The 26008-nt window shown below is 36.9% G+C and overlaps 1 protein-coding gene across 1 annotated transcript in view; it reads left to right on the top strand.

Annotated features, from left to right (window-relative positions):
- The window catches only part of LOC127977142 (SH3 and multiple ankyrin repeat domains protein 3), a 270804-nt gene that overhangs the window by 135191 nt on the left and 109605 nt on the right, over positions 1 to 26008 (top strand). The window contains exons 5-7 of the mRNA XM_052581844.1: positions 17381 to 17489; positions 18084 to 18235; positions 19938 to 20105. Of these exons, the coding sequence (XP_052437804.1) occupies positions 17381 to 17489; positions 18084 to 18235; positions 19938 to 20105 (429 nt within the window). The remainder of the gene's footprint in view (positions 1 to 17380; positions 17490 to 18083; positions 18236 to 19937; positions 20106 to 26008) is intronic.

Raw genomic sequence — 26008 nt, 5'->3', positions numbered from 1 at the left:
TACTTACACATCAGCTGCTCACACACACACACACTCACACAGGGCTTCATTTCATCAGAAGTACTTAAACGTTTAGAATCACTCATACACTGATATACTGTATTCATAACAGCTAGTCTACGAAGCATCCATCCATCCATCCATCGTTATACAAATTCAACTATTCAGGAGACATGCAGGATACACCTTGCAGTGTTTAATGGAAAATACTTCATACATTAATTATCAAATTATTGCTGAATATGAGCAGCACTAAACATTCGGTGCTCATAATAACTGCTGTTTGACAGTCGCTTAAGGTCTAATGGAACTAACTTTCATCTTACATTGACAACTATTTCATATAAATAAAATTCTATACAAATAATGTACGACTATCTATCTATCTATCTATCTAAGATATCTAATCTTTTATCTGTTCTTCCATCTCTCCATTCATCCATCCATCTATCCATCCATCATTGGTCCATCATTCTATCATTTTAATTGTTATTCCATCAATCCATCCATTTTACCATCAATCCCTCCATAGTTCTAACATTTTATCTGTCATTCCACCTGTCGGTCCATCCATTCATTCATTGTTCTATGCATCCATGGTTCCATCCATCCTTTCATCCTTCATTCTATCTTTTCATTTGTCATCCTGTCCTTTTATCCATCCATCATTCATTCATCCATGCACATATCCATCATTCCATCCATCCATGGTTCCATTTCCATCCATTTCTAATGTAATAAAGTTCTAATGTAATCTGTTGTTCCGTCTGTCTGTTCATCCATCTATCCATTCATTCATTCATTCATCATTCTATCATTTCATCTGTCATTCTGTCCTTTTATCCATCCATCGTTTATTCATCCATGGACACATCCATTGTTCCATCCATCCATGGTTCCATAAATCCATCCATCATTCCAACACTTTATCTGTTGTTCTGTCTGTCTATCCATCCATCATTCTGTTGTTTTATGTCAATCCATCCATCCCACCCGGAAGACTTTGAATACTGTGTGCGAAGTGTATGGGATAGTTTTATGATGCTTTCATGGCCTTTTTTGAAGTTGAAACCAGCTCTTATTGAAAATGGTGATCAGTACTTTTTGTGTCTCACAGAAGAAATAAAGGTTTGGAACAACGAAAGAGTGTTTGTAATGACAAAATGTTCATTTTCAGCCCAGACAGCAAGTTTTGGCCCACATCCGGCCCACATCCGGCCCGCGTGAAATCCATTGCTTGCTGTCTGGGAGGTGAACTATCACTTTAAATGTCAGTCCTGTCATCTCTTATTGAATTGACTGAAACCGATACATAAGAGCACCATCTTTCTTTCTTTGTGCAGCAATCAAAGGTTAATTTGTTCATCCATAAACTGCACCTATGAGAGCTTAAACTACCTTTCTTATCAGCTTTGGACAGAGAGACATATTATGTGGAATCTGAGTGAGAGATTGTAAGTTTGTCACCATTTTTTGTTACCAAGAGGACTCGCTCCTGAAGTCCCATTAAGACAAATGGATCTCTCAGGGAGCCGTCTGTCAGGCGTGAAGTGCTGGAAAGCAAAGCAATAACTCAACACTAACTCACTGTGGGATAGGGAACTGACATCTGACTGCCGGCCTGTCAGTCTCTCGGTCAGTATAACGGACAGCACATATGCCATTTCCATGTCACATTAACACCAGTGTGCCGGCCGCCCGTTTCGTTATCCGTCGTTAGACCCAATGACATGCATTATGAGCAGTGCTAAATGCATCGTGGGAAAACTTGGGTGTTTTTCTGGATGCCATAAGATGTGTTAGCAGATTTGGGGTGGATTGTTATGGAATGTGCCGGCAGTGATGGGTGCTTTATGAGTATTGATGGAAATGTTATGGTAATGCTGGGTATGTTGCTAATAGTAGTGGGTTATGTTATAGGCAGTGTGTAATGTGCTGAGATCTGCAGGCTATATTAAGAAATACGAGGTGTTATGGGCTGTGTTATATGTTCACACTGAGACTACATTTAATGTCACATTAGATGGGTAAAATGAGTTAGCAATAGGAAATGTGTGTGCAGTATTGTGCATTTTGCTAGATATATATATTAATCTAATTTCTAGGAAGCAAATGGGTTCTGTAGGATGGATTATCTGACATGGGTCATTCGATTTATGATTATGAATACTGTGAAAGTTAATTTATTAGATCTATAATGGATATTTATAATGGTATTCATAGATTATGATATGGATTACATATGTATACATAATGAATCTTATGATGTGCCTTTACGGTTCATTAACAGTCAGAATATAATATGTGGAAATTGTTGGGAATATAATGAAAATTGTTGGATGCACTTTTTATAAGTTTGAAGACAGCCAGATTTTTCAATATGTTTCTAAAAAAGAAGTCTCTTATGCTCACAGAGTCTGCATTTATTTGATTGAATAAACAATAAAATCAGTAATTTTGTGAAATACTATTACATTTTAGGATACACATTTTCAATTTTAATATATTTTAATATTAAATATATGCCTTTGCTGCAAAGCTGAATTTTCAGCATCATTACTCCAGTCTCCAGTGTCACATGATCCTTCAGAAATCATTCTAATATGCTGATTTGATGCTTTTATTTTCTTTGATGAATAGAAAGTTCATAACAGCATTATTTATATATATATATGTATTTTTGTATTATTATAAATGTCTTCACTGTCAATTTTATCAGTTTATTGCAGTCTTGGTGAATATTAATAAATTTTTTAAGAAAAATTTTACTAACCTCAAATTTTTTGATCAATATTAGTTGAGGTGAAGCATATAATGAGAAATGTGTGAAATATTACAGACAGTGCTCAATATTGATTGGATGATGTTTATGGAAAGTGTAGGGAATGTTATGAACTGTGTTGGGTATATATCGATGATAATTGAAGATGATGTATGTTATAAGAAGTATGGGGAGTTTTATGGGATGTGTTGGATATATTTTGAGCAAAGGCGAGTGTATTGCAGGTGTGTTTGGTGTATTTTGGGCTGTGCCATTCTCTGTTGGCTGGGACTGGGGCTGTCAGAGGCACATGGATGGCAAAGCTGACTCAAGCTTTTCTCTTTCTGTTGGTCTGTCTGTGATCTGATGATGGAAGGCATTCCTCGCATTCCTTTACACACACACACACAGAGATTCACAAACCGTGTTAATTCACTCTCTCACATGCGCACACACAATATTCATGTGTTTGTGTATATTGGAAGCTGAAGTCAGCAGTATGTGGAGTGACTGCGCTCAGCTTTATGACTGCAGTGAATAGGTTCATATTTATAAATCACATCAATACCACGCCTGAGAGAATAAACAGACCTTGTTTACACAGCCCTGCTTTCATTGTCGTTTCACTGTTAACCTGTGGAACCCCAGTCATCCTACATGTTTATCACCTTTAACTCAGACAGTATAACAAACAGAGGAGGGCAGTGTTTTGAGCCATACATAACTGTGAATTACTAGGTTACCGGTTGGGTTTTGACCACCCCATTGCCTTTCTGGAATGACATGAATTACTTTACTTTTAAATTAATAAGCACGTGTTGTACTACAGGTAATGTAGTTGTAATATGATACTCATCTTATGAATTATGGTTATACGTTAAAGAAGTAGAAAAAAAATCCTTAAAATGCACCATTCGAGATGTACTGTAGATGAGTTTGTTTCTTCTTCAGAGCAGATTTTAAGAAATTTAGCATCACATCACTTGCTCACCAATGGATCTTCTGCAGTGAATAGGTGCCATCAGAATGAGAGTCTCTGTTAAATTAAATCGAAATTAAATCTTCTAAAGTTAAGGCTATTCATTCCGGCTATAATAAAAAGTCAATCCAAAAGCAAATGAATTTAAGGTGAAACTGATGCCTACCTTGATTCGTACGAATCCAAATGTTTCCATATTCGCAATGTATCTGGGTGCTAAAATACTATTTATTATGTAATAGGTTTTGTACTTCACTCACATCAACATCATCCTTCACATTGGCTATATGTGGGAAGTCGTGGCCTAATGGTTAGAGTGTCGGACTCCCAATCGAAGGGTTGTGAGTTCAAGTCTCGGGCCGGACGGAATTGTGGGTGGGGGTAGTGCATGAACAGCTCTCTCTCCACCTTCAATACCACGACTTAGTTGCCCTTGAGCAAGGCATCGAACCCCCAACTGCTCCCCGGGCGCCGCAGCATAAATGGCTGCCCACTGCTCTGGGTGTGTGCTCACAGTGTGTGCATTTCGGATGGGTTAAATGCAGAGCACAAATTCTGAGGATGGGTCACCATACTTGGCTGAATGTCACTTTCACTTTCTTTTCACTTTTCTTTTCCTATATAAGCACATTGAGGCACTGGTCACCCTGAACGCAACAGATTGTACAACAGAGCAGCAACGGAACAACGGAACATTTTATGTTTCTTTAACTGTTTTTTATTTAGTTAATGAACGGCCTGCAGTGTTGAGAAATATGTTGTGTCTGTGTGCACGTGAGGCGCTAGCGCGATATGGTCATTCCAACACTGGTTGGTTATACAGATAGAGCAAAACATCATTCAAACCGTCAAGATTTGCGAAATAAATAAAACTGTCAAATAAATAAAACTGTAAAGCTTTTGTAAAATAAAGAAACCTATTTTCTACCGTCTCGTTTTCCTTTCCATTAACTTTGGATCTTGTCACAATTAACCGAAACACACATTTTTTATATTTTGTTTGTTAATCTGTCAATGATTTAAGTGAAATACATTTCATGTAGGCCAATATAGACTATTCCTTTTTATGGAAGCCTATAGTTTTATTCTGTTTTCTCCCTTCACAAGCACTGTAGGTGCGCGTGATCGGTTAAATCCATTTTACACTATCCTCCGATATTCTCTAGCCTAATGCATTGCCATTGCTACTTACCTATGATGAATTTGCAGCTGAGCACAGGCATTTCACACGTTGGATGCGTTAGCATTACATTTGCATATCTGATTTCCCTGATTGGTTGACAAGAAAATTTCTGATATTAAATGGAATGATAAAATAAAGTTATTTACTGGTTAACTCCTATTTCAAATGTTCGATTCTGTTCGGAACTATAAAATTTGACTTAGTTTCTGGTTCTGTTCCTGTCAAAATCTCATTGTTTTGGTTTCATGTGCTACACCAGCTATTTTTCATTGTGGTTGGCAACAGGTGTGTATGTTTGGGAGGGGTTGGCTGCTGGTGTGGTCATTCAGAGTGTGTGTTTCTCTCAGCGGTCAGTCTGCAGCAGTATGTTGTGTGCTGTGGCAGAGTGATGGGGATCTCTAACATTATGCTGAGAGTAGAAAAAGAGAAAACTGCCCGCCATCCAGCCATCGAGGTCAGAATGTCACTTCAAGTCATTCTTTCTTAGTTTTTCTTGTAGTCAACTCGAAGCTGCACATGCACCTGTTCTGAAAATACCAACTGTGACTTACGGCTAGACATCAATAGGGATGTGAAAACACAGCTGATGGTGTTTCAGCTCCAGTACTTGGTCATAGCAGATTAAGTTTAATTATTGTGTGAGGTTTGGCCGTGTGTGTGTAAGTGTGTCTTCTTCAAAAGTGAAGCAGTCTCACCCTTAATATCTGTTTTCTTGGTTGAGGCTGCTGTTTTGGAGTGTTTAAAGGGATAGTTCACAAAAAAATGTGTCATCCTTTACTCAAAAAAAGAATAAATATTGTGATAATGTGCTCTTCATATGTGTCTTTTACTACAATTGAATATGCAAGTCAGTGTTATTTTAGTATAAGCGAGATACTATAGTAGTTATTTATTTTTTTTATATTTCCATTGAGTTTTTATTTTTGTACCGTACTTTTAATTTTCGAATGAAAGTTTTAGTCATTTTTTGTGCTTTTATTAGTTATTTTTAAATGTCTATATAGATTTATCCATTCCTCTTTCTGGTACAGTTGAAAATCCTTTAGCATTTAGTGAGTGTTTTTTTGTTGTTGATTTTTTGTGGTTTTTTATGGTTTTAATTAACAAATGGTCCTACATTTTAGTCCATTTCTCACACAAAGTACATATGCCTTTTTTTCTTTTACTATTTTTTTTTGGGGGGGGGGGGTGTCTTTTGCTGAGGATTAACTAGTCACTATATGTCTTCAATGTATTGAGAGAAGCAATTCAAAACATCTTCTGTTTTGTTTCTTAAAAGAAGTTAATAATTTTCATTTGCAGGTGAATTATCGCTTTAATATAATTTGTGTGCAATTAGCCTTTAATGAGCCAAGAGAATCAAACTATTCATGTTGTATGTTTCATAGTGTCTCAGAAAGCTGATCTAGCTTGCTAATAAGTACCCTTGCATTTTACATTATGAATATCTTTGGCTCTGTGATAAATGGCTTATGCTCTTCATTTGTAAGTCACTTTGGATAAAAGTGTCTGCTAAATGAATACATGCAAATGCTAATGTAGTGTTATCAAGCTTTGTTGTCAAGAAGGAAAATGGCAAGTTGTTTCTGTCCTTTTCTGTTTTATATGAACCTAAGCATCCACTGTAATTTAATTGCTTGTTTCAGCTGAAACATTTATCTTCTAGTCTGTTTGCATAGCTCTGTTCAATGTGTTTGTGTGTGTCAGCTTCATGTCACATGACTAACAGAGACAGACAAAGAGAACACGGCTCATGACAATGGCTTATGTGACAGCAGCACGTGTAGTTTGCAGTGTTCATGTGCATTTGATTGGAGCTGTTTTACTTCTACTTTCAGTATGTGTGCATGCATGATGATAAGTGATGATAAAAATGGCATCTTTGACCATTAGTGTGACCTAGATGGTATTTTTGAAACAGTATTATATGATTAAGGGAACTAACAATGGGTCTCAATTACTAATAACTGCATATTTGTTTCCTTAAGTGCGCAGAAAAGAGTTACTGTAACTCATTTGGAAAACCAATATACTGTGTATATGAAGTAAATATTATGCTATGTAATAATTATATGTGTGTATGTATACGCCGTAAAAAAGTTTGGGGTCGATATGCATATGAAAAAAATTATCTTCTGCTCACCATGACTGCATTTAATTGATCAAAAATATAGTAAAAACAGTACTATTCTGAAATATTAGTACAGTTTAAAATAACTTTTTTAATAATTTTTATTAATTTTTTTATGTAATTTTCAGCATCATTACTCTTAGTCTTCAGTGCCACATGATCCTAATCCCATGGTCTGATATGTCGATGTGCTGCTCAAAAAACATTTATTTTATTATCATTTTTATCATGCTGCTTCACGATTTTGTGGAAATTATCTATCTTTTTTCTGATATCTTTTATATATTGTATATATATATTGAAGATATTTTAATATAGATATTGAATTTACAGTTCAAAAGAACACCACTTATTTGAAATCTTTTTGTAACATTATAAATGTCTTTTGAACTATTTAATACATCCTTTTAGTACTTAAAATGATAAACATACTATTGAAATGTAAAAAAAAATAAAGCACCTTTTAGGGTTAAGGAGTGGAAAATGTGCCCGTTTCAGATAGTGACGTGAACGTTTGAGAGACTCAGTGAGTGTAAAGCTCATTACAGCAGCAGAACATGAGCTGTTAAGGTGAGTGATGGGTTGCCGTTAGGTAACCCTAGCAACACAACTCATCTTTTGAAAATTAAGAGGAGCTAAATTATGGTCATGAATCAGGAATGTCTGTGCACATGTGTGTGTTGTTTTCTCTCTCACACACACACAGCCCTAATACAGCCATTTGTTATTTGTACATCTGGCTGTTTAATCATAACGCCCCAAAGTAACACACAGACAACACATTAAACCAATGAGGTTAATTACATACACATTCAAACTGCGTCTCTAAACCTTCTGTAATACATATATGACCTTACATGCATAATAGCATTATTATGGATTATGGACTGATATTTTGGCCTTAATCGACAGTTGTTACTTCCAAACACCGAAATGATGGACTAGAGTGGTGTTGATTATTTGTAGATTATTGTGATTTTTTTTTTATCAGCTGTTTATACTCTTGTTCTGACGGCACCCATTTACTGCAGATCATCTATTGGTGAGCAAGCGCTGTAATGCTAGTTTTTTCTAATATGTTCTGATGAAGAAAAAGAAAAAAACTCTTGGATGTGTAATTTTTGGATGAACTATTAATGTCTAATCCACAAGGATGCATTAAATAGATTGAATGTGACAGTAAAGACTTTTACATTTGTCACAAAACAATTATATTTCAATTAAATGCTATTCATTTGAAATTTCCTATCCTTGTTCTTTGCTTTTCCTATTCTTTCCATCCTTCTCGTCATGATCCCTCACATCCATTTTCCCTTTTCTGTCATTTCTTCTCTCTCTAATGTATGGCTCTATCATGTTCCTGCATATTTCATACCCACATGCATATAAACCCTAAAACGTTGGGTTAGGCTCTTAAATAATATACAATAGACCTCTGCCTCTGGCCTCTTTTCCTCTGATAGCAGGGTTCATGTAGAGGGAGTGTAGCTCTGAATATGACTTCTTTGGCCAGAATGGTTGCGGCCTGGCTCTGTGTGGGTCACTTAGTTTAGTGGTGTGGCAAAAATCGCCCTGTGGGCACTGACACTGGCCTAACCCAGATTCAGTGGTACGCAAAGAACAGCACAGCCGGGCTGTGGGGGAAGGGAACTACATCTGTATATACATCTGCAAAGCTGCCATTCATAGTGTTATGCACTAATGCACTGTGGGAAATGAGTGTCACTGACTAGTGATGTCAATGTAGTAATTTATGTTTTAGGGTGACCCATTCAGTGCCAATTAGGATTTTTTTTTGCACTGGATTGGATATTGGTTTGAAAATGATCAGTTTCGGGTTCACTGGACAACAAAATGTTTTTTACTAATAATTATTGGTTGTTTTTAACTGCAGGGGGCGCAGCTGAGGTCATCAGTCATGTTTTTGTTTTATAAATAAAAATCAAATTCATTTTTTTTTTTTTTTGCTGTAGAAAACAAGATTTGAAATGATTCTGCCATATTTTCTGAAACCACTCATTAGTAGTATATTCCTTTTTAGTTCACTTTCATGAAAAAATGTTAGATAAAGACCTAAGCCCCACCCATTTTCATGAAATTCTCATTATTGCTGTGGCTTATTCTATTTCTGTGGTCAGGTTAAACAAAGTTTAATGTATTTCTACACTACAACTATGGTCTTCCACTATCTGTGGTGCAAACATTTGGTGTGTCTCTGGAAGCTCCGGATGTTCAAATCGTTTCTTGGAAGCCAACGAGATTTAATTGCCTTTCATTTAAAATCTGCTGCTGGTTTTTCCCTTTGCTTTTGGCGTCAACACCTTTCCGTCAGATTTCTTTGCTAATGGCTTCCCTTAAGATGATCAGGTTATATTGAAGTTTTTTCATTTGCAATTATTTTTCAACATACAATTATGGATAAACAGTTTAATTGCTCTTCCTTGTGTTAATATACAAAATCCTTGAATTGTGAAAGGAGGCTCTTGTTTTACAGTGTTGACCGTTAAGTGTCCTGAATTGTATATTTTGGAGTCTTGCTACAGTTAATTTCTCATATGTCGCCAAATTGACTCAAAAAAATTAGTTATCAGTTCTAACTACTTAAGGTGGATAAGGTAATAAACTAGCCACAGGATATTGCATTAGCTACTGTATTAATCTATGATATTTTGTTGGCATGCTTATTTATTCATGCTAAACAATCTGCTATTATTTATCTAAATTTATACATATATATATATATATATATAATTGTGGCCAGCCTAAGGCACACCTGTTCAATAACCATACTGTCTAATCAGCATCTTGATATGCCACACCTGTGAGGTGGATGGATTATCTCGGCAAAGGAGAAGTGTATATATATATATATATATATATATATATATATACTGAACAAAATTATACACATATATACATATTCATACATATTAGGGCTGTCAGTTAACATGTAAAAAAATTATGATTTTATTATTAAAATAAAAGTTATGTTGGAGTTATTATATTTAAATGAACATGTATTAGCAGCATCAGCTTATTCCACTGTTTTTTCCAAGTTGATTTGTTGTGAACGATGAATAACGACAGTAGCAAATAGTTGTTTATCATAATGAGCTGTAATTGTGGATGTTGACTGTACAGTTTTGTTTAGTACATTATTTGTACTGTTGATGAAGAATAGCAATAATGTTTGCCAGAATTGCTTGGCTCTTTATTTTGTTGCAATAGTGCTATTATTTATCATTTTTGTTGGGAAGTACAAAAGAGAAAATAAATATAAAAATTTCAAAGCACATCTAATTTATTCTGTCTTTAAACATCCCGAACATGCATTACATTATAATGATTTCCTCATAATTAGAAACCATTTGGAAGTCTGAGACTCAAAATAAATATTCTTATTTGCTTCGATGTTGTACATTATAGATTCAGCACAAAATATTTTCTTATCCAATATTTTTTTACTGTATAGGCAATATTATGTAGGCAATATTGTTTATTCATGTAAAAATAATACACTTTTTTTTTTTTTTTTTTTTATTGAGCAGCAAATCAGTATATTAGAATGATTTCTGAGAGATCATTTGACACTGAAGACTGGAGTAATGATGCTGAAAAAAAAACTGAATAAATTGTTATAAAATATATTTAAATATTAAAATGTTATTTTAAATTGTAATTATATTTCACAATAGTACTGTCTCTGATTAAATAAATTCAGTTGGTGAGCATAAGAGACTTCCTTCAAAACAATTTAAAATCTTACCCAAATATGTGACCCTGGACAACAAAACCATTCTTAAGTGTCAATTTTCGAAATTGAGATTTACACATCACCTGAAAGCTTTCAATTGATGTATGGTTTATTAGGATCAGACGATATTTGGGCAAGATATAACTATTTGAAAATCTGGAATCTGAGGGTGCAAAAAAATCTAAATACTGAGAAAATCACCTTTAAAGTTGTCCAAAGGAATTCTTAGGAAAGCACATTACTAATCAAAAATTAAGTTTTGATATATTTACATTAGGAAATTTACTAAATATATTCATGGAACATGATCTTTACTTAATATCCCTATGATTTTTCATAAAAGAAAAATCTATCATTTTGACCCATACAATCTTTTTTTGGGTATTGCTACGAATATACCCCAGCAACTTAAGAACTTAACTCTGGTTTTGTGCTCCAGAGTCACATTTATGGATGAGCTCAGTCTTTATTTTATCGTACATTATCTATTTGTGAATATCTTATTGCTGTTGTTTTGTCTGTCTCCAGCAGTGGTTGAAGCGGTCATAGAAAGTGGTTTTAGTCTAGTCTTTGTGTGAAACTGTCATTTTAGTTTTTATTAGTTTTAGTCACGTTCATACTCTTTTTAGTCTAGTCTAGTTTTAGTCGACGAAAACTCATGACATTTTAGTCTAGTTTTAGTCAACGGAAACTGATAGTCTTGTTTTAGTCAATGGAAACTGATGACAATTAGAAAATTGTATTTTAGTCTCTTTTTAGTAATGCCATTCTATTTAACCCAGTCAATATAGTACAAGTACCTAGTAGTATAGACGAAACCAAAATTTTCTTTTAGCCAAACCCATTTGAAACTAGGTTATCTTATTATATTATTGTTACCTTATAGACTCAAGAATACATCTTCGAGTGGGGCTTGAGGAAGTGATGTTGCAAAATAATAATAACGCAAGTAAACGAGATGAAATAATGTTATAACATTTTGTTTCGTCTCGTTTTGGTCAACGAAAATGAAGAGATATTTTAGCACAGTTTTTATTTTGTAAACCACATATAGTCTTGTTTTTTTTCGTCAACAATATTGCATTATACATGTAATTATAGTCATCATCACATGACCTACATTTACGTTGCATCACGTGATAAAGGTTCGTTTTCCGACCATATTTAATCATCATTTTTGTTGATGAAAGCAACACTATTGTCAACAGCAGTCTCTCACATTAGTCACAGTCCTGCGTTCTCTTTAAATCTGAGTTCATCTGCTCCTGCCTAAGGGACAGTGCCGTACACACACTCTGAATGCCAGCATGTGGCCCTGCATTGTAAAGCCTGAAATGATGCCATGGCTTGGATGGTGATCCTCACATCTGAAGATCATCTCATCAACATCCATTCAGTCCAAAACAACCAGTGTCAGAACAGTTCAGTCCAGTATCTGCGCGGATGGGCATACCAAATTGTGAAAGTTATCCAAACAAATGCATTGAATTAATGTTCTCATATTGTCTTGTTTTTTCTTTTTATTAAATATTTTTGATTGTAAGTTAGATAGCAGTTGGTTTAATTAAACTAATGCAGTTAATTGTGTCTGGTTGCAATGGCAAAAAACGCTGCACGACTGATTCAGAACAACTAAGTTTTCTAATTAATGTTTTCAGAGACAATAATGTCGATTTAGGCAGTGAAAAAGATGCATGATGGGAAATTGAGTTTGGAGCTCTCGAGGGTTAAATGATGCCTACTTCCTTATTTCCACTGCAGCTGCAATCACATTGATGTTTGCTTGTGCTGTAATTGTCCTGAAATTTTAAGCAATAGGTTGATTTTGCAGTCTTGAAATGTTCATTGATTTTACAGTTTTGCTTTTAAAAATGTGCTTTACTTGAGGGCTGCTGTTGTATTACAGATTCCAGTCTGATGTATTTCATCATTTCATTGTGTTACACTCGACAATATTCATCTACATAACGCAGGAGTTGCTTCGTTGATGCAACCGAGCGGCTGTGAAGGTGTGTGTGTTTGTTTCAGGCTGTCTTTCTCTGAGCAGTAGATGGCCCATATATGTCACATCTGTTTCAGACTGGCCAAGAGCTCTCCAGAGACAACTGCTTGACTGCATGTTGGAAACGTATCAGTATATCATTTCATAAACAGACGATTTAAAAAGAAAACTTTAACATTTGACCTCGGTGATTTATACTAATTTTGTGATTAATGCAGAGAGAAAGAGAGGGAACTTAAATTAGTACATGATTCAGACCAGAACTTGCATCACCCGCCGCAAGCATCTGACTTCAATAGTTGTGTCTCAAATGATGTGATACTACACACAGTATATATACGCTACACATTCTGTACTCGGCCATATGTGTATGAAGTTTAAGCTCAATCAACAGCGTTAACCACAAATAATAATTGTGTATGTATTTATTATTTTTATATTATTTGTCTTTAGGTGTCATTTTATTGTCAAGGCAACTTAACACCGAAAAGATTAGTAAGTGATTTTTTTTTTTTTGTAACACTTAGGGATGTCAATTTTTGATAATTTCCATGATCGATCATTGTTTAAATTGAAGATCAATTATTCTAATAATCGTTAACCTTAATGCTGCAAAATGCCTCTATTGCAGCGGTCACACACCGGTATGACAGAAAAAAAACACCTTCTCGCCCGAATTAAAGGGTTTTTTGTCTGAATAATGCAAATAATATTATTGTAAAATTAATAGATGTGATTATGTTCGCTGAACACGCCTCTTTAAATGGTTTTGTGGTGCTTGTTGCTGTATTTTAAAACAAAATTGCAATGTCTTCCATCGGCGCTGCTGCACCAAGACACACTGTCGAATGGATGAACTATTTTATGCAAGTATTATGACCAGTACTTCATTTGATTTTGCTGGATCCTGTTCTGTAAAATGTCAGATATTTCATTTTTGCGTCCTGGTAGGCCTATTTGTTCTTAAAAATCCGGCATTTGCAGTGCATTATATCGTGACAATGCATGGACATGGATGAGCAAGCGCAGGTTTGGCTGGATGTATTAGGAGGTATGCTCACGTCTCATTCGGCACAAATCCAAATGTTTCCATATTCGCAATCACAGGTGCATGGTGAACCAACTCTAAAAGCAAGGCTAAAAGAAGCCAAATGTATTAAACATCATAAACACATCTTTTTAGGCAAGTTCCAGACATGGGTGTCATTTAGGGTAAATATTTTTTATTTTATTTAAAAAAAAAAAAAAAAAATTATGGGACTGAATTTGTATTTAACGAGATTACAATTGAATAATAACGTAAGAATTGTATTATTGTATAATGTTTCCTTTCAACGATTATTCAAACAGCGAATAAATTATAAATAGAGAGTGACGTTATCACCAACATTGATCTTGAAAGTTCAAAAGATCAACATTTATATGAAATAGAGATTGTTTACAACATTCTAAATGGTTTTACTGTCACTTTTGATCAATTTAATACATCCTTGATACTTTCCAAAAATATATTACTGACTCCAAACATTCGAAAGCTTGTGGATGTAAATTAAGAGACTACTATTGTGTCATCTTGGGTTTTTATGATCCGTTATTGCTAGTAAAAACACTGGAATTAGTACAGTAGCTAGTAAAACACAAACCCATCATGCACCATTGACAGACTCGTAACTTTGATTATCCATAATATTGTTCAGCTTCTGTTAAGATACGAGCCATCCAGCCAGCGTACTGAGTCAGGTTTCAGTGCAAGCGAGGCAGTATTTGTACTCTTGCTGAAAATCTGTGGAAATATTATTCAGTATGTGGTGGGAAAAAAGCGTAAGACAGAGAGAAACAGAGAGCTGTAATATTATATTATGATTTGTTCTTCTCATAGCAGAAAAACTGTTTGGTTTTCCACCGTCCAATGAAATTACACGCATCAAATAACCACTAGAGGTTTTACGCTCAATTCACACAAACACACAACTCTCTCTCTCTGCCAACAATTCTTTTGTATCCCATCTCCATAACAACAGCCTGAGTGGCTGAGAGCGAGAGAGGACAGAGAGAGTGAGTTTCTAATATTCACCGCATGGAAAGGCGGAGCTGCGGAGAGCATGTGTGAGTGTGTGTGTGAGAGTCAAAGATGCTCAGATGGTAGTGTGCCGGGACAGAATCAGGGCGGTGTGATGACTTGAAGCACAGAGTAGATGAAGACGCAAGAGATCAGCTAACGCCACACATGGTGAGAGACCCACGCCTTTTACTTGATTTTGGCAGGAGACAGGTGTGTGAGAGAGAGAGTGTGTGTTTGTGTGTGTGTGTGTGTGTGTGTGTGTGTGTGTGTGTGTGTGTATGCACGTGTTAGAGTGTGTGTGTGTGTTTGGCGAGTCTCTATCTTCTGAGGGTTTTATGTAACGGGCTGCAAGACCAGAGATATTTATTTATTTATTTATTGTGCTTAAAAAGCATTTTGAGTTCTTGTGTAGCATTTAGATTACACTATGAACACCAACAACAATTTAATACTACAATTTTTTTGTATAAATTACCTTGCTATTTTTTTTAAGTCTCAGGAATTTTATTACAAGCGTTTGAATTTTACATTGCTTCAATATTCTAATTGTAGTAATGCTGTTAACTGTTATTTAGTATTATTAATGCGCAGAAAAAATGAATGGTGAAACCGTTTACACACAGAAAATGCAAATTTCACAAATAATTACAAAGAAATTGAAGATTACATTAAATAAAAAAATATTTTAGAGTATAAATATTTATTGTAAATCATACTACTATTGTCTTTATTTCCAACTTTGAGGAACAGAATTTTAAAGTGTTGGCACCTTCTTTTTGGACCATTTGTTAAGATTTCAGTAAAAACACAGAGTTTTTTACTCTGTTGTAATTAACTTTTTCAATTAACATTTTTATAATAGTGTACTAACTTAATTAACATTTTTAAGTTAGTACACTATTTATTTATTAAAACCACTTCAAAGTCTCAATTAGTTTTATGATGATACGTTTTCAAATGTTACATTGCATAAATATTATAATTATATAGTTATTTGTTACTACTAACTGTTAATTGACTATTATTATTAATAGGCACCTCCTTTTTGGATGATTAGTTGAGTAAAAATAAGTAAAAGTGGACATCATTTCTGGTTTATTTAGATTCAGATGTGACAAAAAGTGACTTTGTTTGTTTGATTCTCTATTCCATGTAACCTTGTCCTTATTTATTCTGTTTCCTCCTTCCATTTCCACTAGTTTGACCCATTCAGAGCTGATTTGTTTAACGGACGTGAACAGTGTAGGCAGGTATTGTTATACTGACAGAGTGATCAGCCAGTCACAGTGATGTGCTTTCATTTTAGTTTGTATTTTGCCAGTAACACACAACCACATTCATGACATTTACAGTCCTTTGTTTTCTGTACAATGAACCCCAACTTTCTTCAAATATATATTTGGTGTATTTGAGCTGTAAAGTTATTTACATTTTCCTTGTGGTTGTACTATTGCATTGTATTGTCATGCTTCAAACTTATTTTATTTTATTTATTTATCTTTGATAAACTGGGGCAACAGTATACTGTGAAAGGGATGTGTGTTACCGTGTCCCATGCGACTTAAAATAATAAACCACCACAAATTGTAAAAAATTATTCACTCCAATGTGTTGAGCGAAAGAGCTTCTCTGCTCTCTTCACGTGCTATCAGAAACGTCCTATTTCCAACTTATAAAGTCATGATTATGGGCTTGTTGCATTTTTTTCTGTTAAAAAAAAACAGTGGACAGTGGTTTGTGATTGTTGCTTAGCCTAAATAATTTGATCGAAAACATCCTCTCTTGTGACCCGTGATTTGTCTGTATGTGTATTAAGAGCCAGTGAGCAACGGACTTTCATAATAATCAAAAACTGCGTTAACATGCAATAAAATAATTGTTGGCATTTATCAATTAATACGCTAACGCAATAATAACGCATTAACTTGCCCAGCCCTAATACATATATAATATATAAATAATTTTCAATATTAGTTTGATGCATCACAGATTGTACAATTGAGCATCTCTAAGAATCTCTTGGCCAGAAGATATGTTATCTTACTTGTTACACACACACACACACACACACACATATATATATGTATAGTTTTCATTCTTACATGATAATGGTTTGTGTGACTAGTCATGAAAAGATACTGTGCAGTTTTTGGGTGAAAGAAACCAGCTGTAGCTAGCATTTGATTTTCTCTTCAAAGTAGACTCTCTTGTGAAAATGTTGTTCAGTGCTTTTTGAAACGATATGTTATATGGTATTAAACAATGAATTGTGGATCAGGATAGCAGCATCAACAGATTTTCTAATGCATTTATAAAGGCTTCCGTCTGTATATCTCCGAAAAGCTAAAATTAAGTCCATTCTGTGGACTACTGTGGAGCTTTATTCCATCTCTGTTTCTTCCGCTTGGGAAAACTTCCCTGTTTTTGCTTTTATCCTTCTTTTGCATTATTCAGCTTGCCTCACATCTCTCTCCATCTCTCTTTCTCTCGTTTTTCTCATTCCCTCAGGCTAACTTGAAGAAGTTTATGGAATATGTTCAGCAAAGGAACGTTGAGAAGGTATCAAAGTTTCTGGAGAAAGGGCTCGACCCAAACTTCCACGACCCAGAGACCGGAGGTAAGCGACACCACCTTTCCTAAAAAGTAAATTTACTAACATCTTCTAATTACCCAACTCTCTCTGTGTGTGTATGTGTGTGCGCAAGCACCTGAGCGTACATGTTGACTTTGCTCGGTACTGCTAAATTGGTGCCATGACCCGATCTCTCAGCGTTTATCTCTTGGCTCTGGGTTGTGTAGCACTCACAGTCAGTGTTAAACAATTTGATCACAGTCCATGTAACCTTGTCCTTTGAAAGAAAGAAATGGAAGAGAAAGATGGAATCAAAATATAATAGGCTTAAAAAGACACTTCACCCAAATATGAAAATTATGTTGTCATATTGTTTCAAACATGTAACTTTCTTTTTTTTTTTGGAACATTAAAGGAGATTTTTTGCTAAAATTGTAAGGGCCATCAAGCTCCAAAAGCACCTTTAAAAAAATCTTGACAGTCCCTGTGGTTGTTTTATAAAAAAAAAAGAGCAGCATGAACATTCTTCAAAATATCTCCTACTGTATTTCATGGAAGAAAGCAAGTTTTTGTTAAAGCATTCCTATAAAACGATCAGAAATGCATCAAAAATGTCATCTGTTGTTTCTCTGTGCTTAGAATGTCCATTGACAATGGCGTCGCAGCTGGAAGGTTGTGCAGAGCTCATAAAGGTTCTGAAGAATGGAGGAGCCCATCTGGATTTCAGGACCAGAGAAGGCATAACTGCCCTTCACAAAGCAGTCCGCACCAAGAACCACACGGCACTTATTGTGAGTAACGCACACACTCGTCCAGCCGACAATAGGAAGGAACATAGGGTTCTCATACATACTTGAAAGAGACATCAGAGATGTGTGTGTCTGTCCAGACATGAGTCATAGAGTGGCACAAAGATGAAAAGCATTCATTGACACCGGGCTGTATAAAAGCTGGCTGTGTTTTATAATGGTCAGAGCAGATCTTTTGCTCTACACAACTGATGTGTCATCTGTGAAGTGAGGCATATCAGTGTTGTTTTTATATGTCAACGACGTATTGATCACAACATTAAGAAGAGAGAGAGGCTACCAGGGTAGTAGTCACAATTTGGTATCTGAGTAACTATAACATTTTAATTAAATCAGCATTGTTTTTATGTTGTTTTTCAAAAATCTTTAAACTTTAGTGCAATTTATTAATTATAATATTTGTTATCCAATTTAATTGTATAAATAAGTTTTACACATTTTATATACAGGTGCATCTCAAAAAATGTGAATATCATGGAAAATGTCTTTATTTTTTGCAATAAAAAAGAACAAATAAACTTTCTTATATTCTAGATTCAATGCACACAAACTGAAACATTTCAAGATTTTTTGACTTTAATTCTGATGGTTACGACTTACAGCTTCAGTATCAGTATAAAATTCAGTATCTCTATCTCTATTTGAATATTCCATTTTGAGCATGACTAGTTTGATTAGTTTTGAATATAAATATTGGGCACCTTTTGGGCTAGTTTAGAACATGCAACCACAATTATGGGAAAGACTACTGACTTGATAGTTTTCCAGAAGACAATCATCAACACCCTCCACAAGGAGGGTAAGCCACAGAAGGTCATTGCTGAAATGGCTGGCTGTTCATAGAGCGCTGTATCAAATTATATTCATAGAAAGTTGACTGGAAGGAAAAGGTATGGTAGGAAAATGTTTGCAAGCAACAGGGATGATCACAGCTTTTGGAAGATTGTCAGGAAAAGCCGATTCAAGAACTTAGGAGAGCCTCACAAGGAGTGAACTGAAGCCAGAGTTAGTGCATCAAGAGTCACCACGCTCAGGCGTCTTCAGGTCGGGGTTTAGCTTGATGTCATACCTCACCCGTTTCCACACTGTTCCTTTTATTCATTATACATTAGTACCTTTTGAATGAGAACTTGTGAAACGAGTCTTGAATGACTTGTAACGGCTAATAAAATCGGCTTGGCCATTGCAGTCTAGTCTCAGTCTCAGATAACACACCCACATTCCATTCACTGATCGCCTATTGCATATTGCATTACAGAGCTGGTAGGAGCTAGCAGAAAATCTGCAAGGATAAGCTGCAAAGTGCTCCAGACTTAATGCCGATAGTCAAAAGTCTTATTTTACTGGTAAGGTTGTTGCGATTCTTGAACTTTCGCCACCATGCCCTTGAGCAAGACACATAGAGATATGCCATATGCAGTTTTTTAAATGGAATAACACACAGAAAATGTCCTAATACTTGACAGATATCACTGAAATGTTCTCAGTGACAGCCTAAGACTCTGTGAAAAGTGAAAAAGAATCTGACTGTGGGGCGCTGCATCCAAACTTTGAAACACTCTTGGCCTGTTAGTTTTTAACATCGACTTTGCCGACTTGTCTATTAAGGGCAGTGTTATGGAGAAATGAGGCATGCTAATTGATTGGTGTAACTGAGAGAAGTGAAGATGACTTGTGTTTGCAGACGCTGCTGGATCTAGGCGCCTCTCCGGATTACAAGGACAGCCGTGGCCTGACTCCTCTGTATCACAGCTCTATGGTGGGGGGCGACCCATACTGCTGCGAGCTCCTGCTGCATGATCATGCTCAGGTGGGCTGTATGGACGAGAACGGATGGCAGGAGATTCATCAGGTAAAACACTTGTTTTAACATGTTCATGTTCTCAAAGGCCAATGAATCCAATGGCAAATTTATACTGCAAAGGTGGCATAGATGCGCTTCCGAAGGGGCATTCACACAAACTTTGTTTAGTTTAGATCTCTAACTGTATGCTTTGATACTAAGGTCAGAGCAGGTATAATTTAGTCTAGCTTTTATACAGCATTACACATCTACACAGAATTTTGAGCAGGCATAGAGCAGCCTTAACTCGACTGTGTAAATACACCTTAAGCTGGAAAATTGGGTCATTCGGAAAATATTATGGTACATTTTGTAAATGTCACATTTATATATTCAATGATGTTCAGATGTTTGGGGTCATTTATTGTTTGATTTTTGTTTCATTTCTTTCTTACAATAAATACTTTCATTTAGCAAAGATGCATTGAATTGATCAAAATGACATGACATTTTTACAAATGTTACAAATGTTTTCTATTTGAAATTAATGCTGTTCTTTTGAACTTTCCATTTGTTAAAGAATCCTGAAAAACAACACGTGTCATCGCCTCCACCAAAATAATAAGCGGCACAAGAACTCTTTTTAAAATTGATCATAATAATAATTGTTTCTTGAGTAGAAAATCTGCATATTAGAATGATTTCTGAAGGTTCATGTGACACTGAAGACTAGAGTAATGATGCGGAAAATTCAGCTTTGCATCACAGGAGTAAATTACATTTTCAAATATATACTGAAATTGAAAATTGTCATAATATTTCACAACATTACTGTATTTTTGATAAAAAAAATGCAGCCTTTGTGAACATGAGGGGCTTTCAAAAAGAACAAAAAATCTTACCGACCCCAAACTTTTGAATGATATTGTAAATACATATTCACTATTCAGCTGCTAGTCTGTGTTGAGGTCAGCCAATCATAACCAAGATCAGTTACATAAAGTCTTAGTCTTAAAGCCGTGTCAGAGATCAAATAACGGCTGTTTTTAATGCAAGTAATGTTGACGAACATAATAAATGGACTTCAGGGGAAATAGTACTACAACAAAATAGAATATGGCCTTTATAGCACACACACACTCACATGGTCAGGTCACAGTTGACTTACAATGGGCTGACCCTGTTGATTACTGCAGGGTAATACAGTAGGAGATTGTCTTGCAGGGGCTTTTTCTTCATTTCTATCCATGTTCTGGAGGCTGGCCAGGCACACACACTTACTTCTAAACTATTTTTCTCTGTTAGCAGCCCCTGGTGCATGACATTTGCATTCATGACATCTGACCTTTTCAGAAGCTTGAAAAGGGTGAGAGAGAAAGAGAATTTCAGAGTGAGATGGAAGTATCCATACTTGTGTTTTAACCTCCACAATAGGATCTAAAATTAATCGCCAAGTGTCAAATATGAGTTGGCTTTGGCAAGTAAATAAGACTGATTTGCTCAACAGTTATCTGGTGACTTTATTAGGACATATTGTATAGCTTTCTTTATATTTATATTTATATCTTTGTTCATATAAGCATATCAATATTGGTGTTAATGTTAATGCTAATTTTGTGCTAATTTATTATATATTTCACACATATTATTGTAACATTAATTAGTATGGTATTAATATTAGTAAAGTTAATATAATTACTCCTAATGAACAAATATATATTGCATTTTTATTCTTATTATGTAATGTAGAATTTATATTATTTATTGTGATTATTATTATTAAAGTTTTATTATTGTTTCAACACATTAAAGATATAAATGTATAAAGCAATGCATATTTTGATATTATCATGGTACTAGATAATTAATATTAAAATTTGGTGTTAATGTTGCCGATAAAAATAACTTATTATTTTTATAATATAGTTGCTTAGACTTATAAATAATCCTTAAGTAAGCCAATTATCAAATAAATCATTAATTGCAGCCCTATTTGGCATTTAAAATTAAACTGCCAGCAGATAAAAATTCCACTTCCTCCCTTGTCTCATGTCTTCTCAGGCTTTTCTTTTTTTGCATTATTTTACAACAAACATGTTGTTTTGTTGCTTTTCATGCAGTGATATATCCTTCAGGATATGCAAATCTAGTCTTCTGTTTCTTTTTGCTGTGCTTTGAGAAGAAAGATGAGAGCTTGCGGTCTCTTTTCTGTTTATGAAAAACAGTCATTTTGCAGCCGCAGCTGAGAGTGTCTTGTCTGGAAACGGATGGATAGATGGAGGCATAGATGCCCCGAGGGTGGACAGAGCTGCTGGGTCAGATAGGACTGTGTGTGTGTGTGTATGTATATATGCAGCTGTACCGATGCCACTGCTGTGAGTGTTTACAGTGTTTGACCCGAGGCTCATTCCCAAAATTAGATCAGGCCCAAAAATGTGACAGACATGCTATTTAACAATGTTACCTACACCTCACAAACACACACTGACCTCAGGAGTCTTGCCTTTAGTGTGACAGAAAGGAGAGCAGTAGTTGACGGAACTGATTTGTGTTTGTGTTTGGGAAGGCGGGCACTTTTCCTATCGTAATATTTATTTTTCCACCACTCTCCCTTCCTTCTAATGTTCACATCCATCTGTCTGACCTACACTTGTCAAAAGAGAACCCTAAAGAGAACCTATGGCAACCCGAGCAAATGCCAAGTGTGTGTGTGAGAGATTTCTTTTCACTGTAGTTTTTCTAGTTTAGATAGTCTTCCTTGCACATCTGTCAGTGTGTGTGTGTGTGTGTGTGTGTGTGTGTGTTTAAATGGCTGTGTATGTAGTACATCACTGAATGAATCGCTAATTTTGAATCTGAACAAATTTATTCCTCTTTCTGTCTCTCATTATACATTGACAATTATAGTGAACCTACGATGCAAACAGTGTGGAACTGTTGAAGTAAAGAAACCTACACTGTCTACATAGACAGCATTGTACAGCATGTAATTATGTTGCCTTCAAAAGTAACTGTAATTGTATCCATTTAGGTAAATCATAATATAATCTCTCAGAAATATTTTGTGCAAATATTTTTGTTTTTTTATTTTGGGTTCCGAATGAGGCAACACTTTCTGTATTAAATGTGTTTGTAAAATCTAAGTACATCAGAAAACGTCTCGGTTACATATGGTTACCCTTATTCCCTGATGGAGGGAACGCAGACGTTGTGTCGAGTGCAGGACACTAGGGGGTTGCTCTTGGGAGCCCAAACACCTCTTACATATTTAAGGAATGAAATTGGGTGTGCAGAATTTGCATAACTCAATTCAGAGTTGTGGCATGAAGGACACAACATCTCTGTTCCCTACATCAGGTAACGAAGGTTACCATACGTAACCTAGATGTTCCCTTTCTGTCGTTCACCCCGAGGTTGTGTCAAGTGTATAACACTAGGGTTCCCTATACTAAACGCCACAACTACCGAACTGCGCCATGCATCCACTCATAAAAGGAACCTGAGCTGGACTGAATAAGCATATAATTACCCTGGAGAGAGTAGTGATAGTGATGGTTGTAAGCTCTACACCCTGTCAGTCTCCTGAGTCAAAGAACTGATGTTCAGAACTCTAGAAGAAACTGGTTCCATTTGTATATTATTAAACCTTTAGCTCTACAGATATCTGCTAGAGAGGCCCTGTTCGCCAGGGCCCTCACTGTCCTGATTGGCCGTTAGGATCACGTCCACAATCCAGTGGGAAATCTTTTGTCTGCAGACAGCATTCTCCTCCTGTTGTCCTCCAAAGCAGATAAAGAGCTAGGTATGTGTGTAGGGCTCATACTGGGCCACAACAGAGACAAGTCAGTGTCTCCTTCTTGGAAGCGGATAGCTTGAGATGTTACCACCTGGTCTCTGAAAGGATCAGTGGAAACCTTTTGCACATATCCAGGTTGAGGTCTCAGGAAAACGTGAGAGTCTGCCGGCCCGAACTCCAGGCATGGTTTATTAATGGAGAGGGCTTGGAGATCCCTCACCTTCTTGATAGGAGTGAGCACAGTCAGGTGGGCCATCTTCATATAGAGGACAATGAACTCAACTGACTGAAGGGGTTCAAACGGATCTCTATGTAAGGTCTGCAAGACTGCAGTGAGATCCCAAGAGGGAATGAGACGTGGCCTCGGAAGGTCTCTGAGGAACCTAATCCAGATCATGATTCCCCACCAATCTGCTTCCCTTGGTGTTGTGGTTAGCTGCAATCACAGCCACATACAGCTTAAGTGTAGAATTAGACAGGTGCCTGTCCAGGTCTCCTTGGCGGAAAGAGAGCACAAATCCAATGCCACTTCTCCTAGGGTCCTTCCTCTGGGAAGAACACCAATTTCACGAAAACACGCCACTTTAGGTCATACAGCCGCCTCTTCAGGGGGACTCTAGTCTGGGTAATGGAATTCACCACTGATGTCAATGTCACTGACAGATGAGAGAACATGAGTTCGCCAGCATGCATCATGTTGGCTTTGATGCCTTGCGAGGGTTCCTGGTGCCCTGATGACAAGCTGGCAGTGTTACATTCCTGCAACTGTTGGGCCGTTGGTCAGGCTTGAATGAAGGCCCAGGCTGTTGTGGGGCCTCAGCAGTCCTCGCAGTGGGCCGTCCCGAGTGACGAGCATATGGGGGCTGTTGACTTGGGGGTTCAGAAGAAGGTCCTGACCCACGCCGAAGCAGGATGTGTTTGATGGCCTTCATCTGCTTCTTCACCATGAAGAACTGCTGGGCAAATTCTTCCACAGTGTCACCAAAGAGACCAAACTGTGAAATGGGGGCATCAAGAAAGCGTACTTTCTTACCTTCCCACATTTCAGCCAGGTTGAGCCAGAGGTGGCGTTTCTGGACCACTAAAGTGGCATAGTCAGTCACCGAGCGCAGTCCCTGCAGTACCTCTGGGTTGGGTCCACCCCCGTGCAGCCCCCGGGGGCTGAGCACGGATAAGTGTCATGCTCAGAGCCCAGAAACCAACTATCCAGCCAGGGAGACCACTCCAGCCGGATACTCTTGGCTGCCTGAGCAAGCACGGCTGCCATATCAGCGTCAGTCTCGGACTGAGGCTCAGTGCCCATAGGTGCTGGCTCAGCCGAGTCATCTGCTTCTGATGGCTCAAGCCTGCCCTCCGATGCTGCGATCGGCAGCTCATCCTGCTCGCGAGCCCCAAATAAGGGATTGAGCCCACCCAGGGATGGGCTCTCAAACTCATCAGGAAACTTCACTGGTAAGCACAAAGCAAGGGAAGAATTGGAAGCTCGTGGGGATTGTCCTGGTCAAACTAATCCCTCCTCCCCAAGTTCTTCCGTGGCGCACATGAGGTACCGAGAGGTAGAAGCACCAGAGTGGCAAGCAGCCACGGTGACTCTGGGGCTTATATCAAAGAACCCAAGCTCCAAAAACAACTTGCTGAAGGGAAGTTCATCGCAAGCGGAGTACGAGCCATCCACAAGTACTGCCTCAGCATGAGCATTGCCCAAATACTGCATATAACGCTCTTGTCGGTCGTCTTTTGAGACGTGCCAACTGCAGCCACAAACACAAGGATGGAAAGGCATGGTGTAACAGACAATTCCACCCATGTAGCTCTCAGATAATCTTTACTCTTTTAGAGGAAATTTGCTCTTTTAGAGATCGGCTTTGAAGCACCCAGGGGTACTCTCACAACACCTATCTGTGTGTGAGTATGGAGAGACTGCTGATCATGCCTTAGATCCAACGACAGGGAATCGAGAGGTGAATGATCGCAACTTCTCAGTGAGAAATGCTGCATTCAGCTCCAAAAAACAAAACCGGATGTACGGAGGATCTGGCCAACTATGCAAATTCTGCACATCCGATTTCATTGGCCATTTGTCAAAGATGTCAGAAGTGTTTGGGCTCCCAAGAGTGACCCCTAGTGTCGTACACTCTACACAATGTCAGAGTAAGCGATAGAAAGGGAAATAAGA

This window comes from Carassius gibelio, chromosome B18 (assembly GCF_023724105.1).
Source record: "Carassius gibelio isolate Cgi1373 ecotype wild population from Czech Republic chromosome B18, carGib1.2-hapl.c, whole genome shotgun sequence".
In the NCBI taxonomy this organism is placed as follows: Eukaryota; Metazoa; Chordata; class Actinopteri; order Cypriniformes; family Cyprinidae; genus Carassius; species Carassius gibelio.
The sequence above is the reverse complement of the archived record's forward strand: the minus strand, read 5'-3'. Positions and strand labels throughout refer to the sequence as shown.